Genomic DNA, 5,617 nt, shown 5'->3' with positions numbered 1-5,617 from the left:
TAGAGACGGGGTTTCACCATGTTGACCAGGATGGTCTCGATCTCTTGACCTCGTGATCCACCCGCCTCGGCCTCCCAAAGTGCTGGGATTACAGGCGTGAGCCACCGCGCCCGGCCAATTTTTTAAAATTTTTTGATTTTTGGAAGCACTGTGGTTTGTAGCCTCTCTCATTCTTAATAGTGGAATACAGCTCATCTCTGTCATCATGCTGAGGTATATACCTTTTGGGTGTTAACTAATGAAAACAGTAACTCCTAGAATTAGTGTCAGGTTTTGTGGTCTTTTTCTATGTTATACTTTCTTCTTCCCAGATTCAAAAACATGCCACAGGGAAGAAGTCTCCAACAAAGAGTCCTATTCCCAGCACACCTCGTGGGAAGAAAAGAAAGGCCCTGCCAGCATCTGAGACCCCAAAAGCTGCAGAATCTGAGACCCCAAAAGCTGCAGAATCTGAGACCCCAAAAGCTGCAGAATCTGCGACCCCAGAGAAAGGCCCACGGAAGAAGCCAAAAATCAAAGAAGAGGCAGTGAAGGAAAAAAATCCTTCGCTGGGGAAAAAAGATGTGAGACAGACTCCTAAAAAGCCAGAGGCTAAGTTCTTCACCACTCCTAGTAAATCTGCAAGAAAAGCTTCCCACACCCCCAAAAAACGGCCCAAAAAAACCAAAGTACCCCGGTCAACCTAAAGTCAGTGATTCAACCAGAAGGGAACCTCAGAGCTGCCCTCAGAGCTTATTAGAAATAATCAGGTCCTGACCCCATTGGCAGCCTTCTCTAAGCGTCAGGCCTAGACTTAAAAGATTTTTTAAAAACCTCCATAGGTAATTCTGACATATGTTCCTGGGTATAGTAATCTATGTTTAAATTGTCCTGTGTGTTTGCTAACATCATAGAAGAAATATAGAGTGCTTCTCTATGGTTGTTCAGCACTTTGGAAAGCCAAGGTGGGAGTATTATTTGAGCCCAGGAGTTTGAGACCAGCCTGGGCAACATGTGAAATCCCATTTCTACAAAAGAAAAAAAAAATGGTGGCATGTACCTGTGCTCCCAGCTACTCAGGAGGCTGAGGTGCAAAGATCAAGTTAGCACAAGAAGTCAAGGCTGCAGTGAGCCATGATCACACCATTGTGCTCCAGCCTGGGTGACAGTGTGCAACTGTCTCAGAAAAACAAAAAATAAAGTTTAACATTGCTTTGCTTCTGAGTATACGTACTGCTGGCTTTCTATCACGTGAGTCTAACTCAAGGTCTCTGATGTGACCCTTTTCCTCATCTACTCAACCTTCACATGGACTCCATCACACTCCTTTGTCTTCATTCCCAAAGTGGCCCAGTGAGAGCTTTGGTGCATGAGAATCAGCTGCTGAATTTAGGAGAAACACGAGTTTCTTGGCCTTCATGCTGAGCCTGTTGCTCTAAGCTTATGAGTCATTGGATGAGCATGCATATAGGAAGGAAAATTAGCATGGAGCCATTTATACAGCTACTGAATTGAAACCTACTTACAGGAGGCAAGAACATGATTTATCTTCCATAAGCCTTCCCCTCTTCCATGTTACTCCTCAGTCCATACAGATTTGCTTATGTATGACAACTCTAAGGAAATTTGGGAGAATAGACCTTTTTTTTTTTTTTTTTTTTTTTTTTTTTTTTTAGTATTTTTTTTTTTTGAGGCAGAATTTCACTCTTGTTGCCCAGGCTGGAGTTCCATGACGCAATCTCAGCTCACCACAACCTCTGCCTCCTGGGTTCAAATGATTCTGCTTCAGCCTCCCAAGTAGCTGGGATTACAGGCAGGCGCCTCCATTCCCAGCTAAATTTGTGTTTTTAGCAGGGATGGGGTTTTTCCATGTTGTTCGGGGTGGTCTTGAACTTGACCTCAGGAGATGTGCCCTCCTCAGCCTCCCAAAGTGCTGGGATTATAGGCATGAGCCACCCCATCCAGTCAAGAGTAGACTATTATTGTTTGCACAGTTGTCAAGTATATTCTGAGAGTAAACTCTTTAGGTACTCGGCCTTTCACTGCTTGTGAATACGTATGTATCCATAGTAAGTTATAGATTCACTGCAGTGCAGGAATGTGCTTGCATGCAAAAGGCTGAAGTGGGGCATGCTTTCAAAGATCATGTGGGTGTCGGGTGTCTGGCTCACATTTGTGATCCGAGCACTTTGGGAGGCTGGGTGGATCGCTTGACCTCCCGAGTTTGAGACCATCCTGGGTGACATGGAAAACCTCATCTCTACCAAGAATTAGCTGGGTGTGGTGGCATGTGCCTGTGGTCCCAGCTACTTGGGAGGATGAGATGGGAGAATTGCTTGAACCCCGGGTGGTAAAGGCTGTAGTGAGTCATGATTATGACCCTGCACTCCAGTCTGGGCAAGAAAGAGAATCTCAAACCTGTTTCCAAAAAAAGATGTTGGGCATGGTGCTTTGTATCTGTAATCCCAGCCAAGGCAAGCAGATCACTTGAGGCCAGGATTTCCAAGACCAGCCTGGCTAACATGGTGAAATACAAAAACTAGCTGGACATGGGGGCAGGTACCTATAATCCCAGCTATTTGGGAGGCTGAAGCAGGAGAATCACTGGAACCCAGGAGGTGGAGATTGCAGTGAGCTGAAACCGCACCACTGCATTCCAGCCTGGGCAGCAGAGCAAAACTGGAAAAAAAAAAAAAAAAAAAAACAAACATGTGTAGGTCTCCCTTAAGTTAGAGGAGTCTGGGCAGTGGATAAGATGGTCCTACTCTGTTGCCCAGGCTGGAGTGCAATAGTGCCATCAGCTCCAGTCCCAGTTTCATAGGCTCAAGGCAGTCCTCCCACCTCAGCCTCCAAAGTAGCTGTAACTACCGGGGCACGACATCACACTTGGTCAATTTTTATATCTTTTGTAGAGACGGGTTTTGCCTATATTCCCCAGGCTGGTTGGTCTCAAACTCCTAGGCTCAAGTGATCCTCCCACCTCAGCCTCCCCAAAATGCTCAGATTACATCCATGAGGCATTATGCCAACCTGCTTTTGCCTTTTTTTTTTTTTTTTTGAGATGGAGTCTTGCTCTGTCACCAGACGAGTGCTGTGGTGCGATCTCGGCTCACTGCAAGCTCTGCCTCCCTGGTGTTCAAGCAATTCCCCTGCCTCAGCCTCCCAAGTAGCTGAGACTACAGGTGTGCACCACCATGCCCGGCTAATTTTTTGTATTTTAGTAGAGATGGGTTTTCACCATGTTGGCCAAGATGGTCTCGATCTCTTGACCTTGTGATCTGGCCGCCTCAGCCTCCCAAAGTGCTGGGATTATAGGCATGAGCCACGATGCCAGGCCTGCTTTTGCATTTTAGTAACACAAATTTGTAAGGTTAACTCTTCAAATTATGAAAGCCTCTAAAATATAAAATTATTTGTAATCCCACTGTCCTTTCAGGCTTCTATAGATGAATATACATTTAAAATGTGGGAGTTTAGCTTAATCGATTTGTTTTCCATAGAAACTAGGTTCTATGGGTAGCTGGTTAGATAGACTTGTTTCACTTACTCCAAGATCTGATTTGTTTGGGACAAACCCACAGACTTAATCATGTCAGCCTCTTCTCTGCATGACATAATTTTCCAGCAATAGCTGTGTGGTTTTTGTAATCCTATCCTCTAGCCAGTTCAAGACTTTGCAACACTATGTGATTCTTTGCCTTGTAGTTCAGTCTTGTTGAATATGGCACAGGTCTTTACCTTCCTGTTCCTGCATCTAGTTTCATTCTGATAATGTTCTCTGTTGAAGAAGCTGGCTTTAATTTCTTGAACAAGATGCTGGTGTTATCATCTAACATAAAGCCTATTTTATAATAAAGTGTTGACTAATGAGCACTGTACTGAAAGTGAAAAACAATGGTTGTGTGTGTATGGTTTCTACTGAATATGTATCACTTTTATACCCTCATAAAGTTGAAAAATTAAGTTGAATCATCATAAGCTGGGTACGTTCTGTATAGGTTTCCAAGTCTTCACAAGTTTTGCACACGCATTCCTAGCCAGCTGATAGGGCTATAAGCTGATAGTAGTCTCCCCAGGGGCCAAGAGAAGGACCAGAAATCTCTACTATGGTCTATCATGCTCTTGTGGGCCAAGTATAAGGCTGATATTTGATTGTTAGCACTGGGTTTCTGGAATCCAGCCTGTTCATCAGGGAGATTTAATGGGTGAAACCAGATCTGATGGGTGAAATTGTCACATTTTTCTTCTGAAGGGAGTAATTGAGCTTTAATTAATTTTTTTAGGAATAGTAATAATTAAAATTCAATATATATATATATATATATATATATATTTTTTTTTTTTTTTTTTTTTTTTTTGAGACAAGAGTTTTGCTCTTGTTGACCAGGCTGGAGTGTAATTAGCGAGATCTCAGCTCACTGACACCTCTGCCTTGCACATTCAAGCGATTCTCCTGCCTCTGCCTCCCAAGTAGCTGGGATTACAGGCGCCCACCACCATGCCTGGCTAATTTTGTATTTTTAGAGAGATGGGGTTTCTCCATGTTGGTTAGGTTGGTTTTGAACTCGCAACCTTAGGTGATCGCCTGCCTCAGCCTCCCAAAGTGTTGGGATTACAGGCATGCACTTGGCCTAAAATTCAATATTTTAAATGCCATGAATGTGTTTAAGTCAATCCAAGTGTTTAATAAAGATTACGTTGTGGCCGGGCATGGTGGCTCATGCCTGTAATCCCAGCACTTTGGGAAGCCAAGTTGGATGGATCACCTGAGATCGGGAGTTTTAAACCAGCCTAGGCAACATGGCAAACCCTCTTCTCAATTAAAAATACAAAAATTAGCGTGGTAGCAGGCACCTGTAATCTCAGCTACTCAGGATGCTGAGGCATGAGAATCACTTGAACCTAGGAGGCAGAGGCTGCTGTAAGCCAAGATTGCACCACTGCACTCCAGCCTGGGTGACAGAGCGAGACTCTGTCTCAAAAGAAAAAAAAAAAGGATCACATTGTATTTCAGTCTCCTTGAGAAGTATTAAAATGAGGGCACCAAGAAGTTGCTCAGTGTCATGCTATTCCTAACACCTGGCCAAAAACCCTTGCTCTACTTTCTGTGCAAAGTCTTGCCATTTAGTTAAACATTTGAAAGTTCTGCGCTCCCTGCATTTTTTAACTGAAATTGCTACAGGTTTGTTGTTGTTGTTGTTGTTGTTGTTGTTTTTTGCCTACAGTTAGTATTAATATTTAAATACCAAGATTTGCAATTTAGACTTTATGGGCCATGAGAAACCTTCATCAATCCTTGGATCCTAAGGAAATTAGTGCATCTGATAAAAGACTATGAATAAAATTCTGGATATGGGGATCGGTTCCCCATAGTGGTCCTGCAGAGAGAAAATGGCAAATTATTTAGGTGGTTCTATTTATCCCCAGATTATAACATCGATGTCCAGCCTTTTAAAATGATTAGTATCTCCTGTTCATATACCTCAGCTGGCTTATTTTTGTTTTCTTTTTTTTTTTTTGAGACGGAGTTTTGCTCTTGTTGCCCAGGCTGGAGTGCAATGGCGCGATCTCGGCTCACTGCAACCTCCGCCTCCTGGGTTCAGGCAATTCTCCTGTCTCAGCCTCCTGAGTAGCTGGG

The 5,617-nt window shown here is 43.5% G+C and overlaps 1 protein-coding gene across 1 annotated transcript in view; it reads left to right on the top strand.

Annotated features, from left to right (window-relative positions):
• The window catches only part of RSL1D1 (ribosomal L1 domain containing 1), a 16,720-nt gene extending 15,675 nt beyond the window's left edge, over positions 1-1,045 (top strand). Inside the window, 1 exon segment of the mRNA XM_017539932.2 lies at positions 259-1,045. Within this exon segment, the coding sequence (XP_017395421.1) occupies positions 259-686 (428 nt within the window). The 3' untranslated portion in view covers positions 687-1,045.
• Positions 1,046-5,617: the final 4,572 nt, after the last annotated feature.

This window comes from Cebus imitator, unplaced genomic scaffold (assembly GCF_001604975.1).
Source record: "Cebus imitator isolate Cc_AM_T3 unplaced genomic scaffold, Cebus_imitator-1.0 Scaffold122, whole genome shotgun sequence".
In the NCBI taxonomy this organism is placed as follows: domain Eukaryota; kingdom Metazoa; phylum Chordata; class Mammalia; order Primates; family Cebidae; genus Cebus; species Cebus imitator.
Note: the sequence above shows the minus strand (reverse complement) of the source record. Positions and strands in the feature narration are given on the sequence as shown.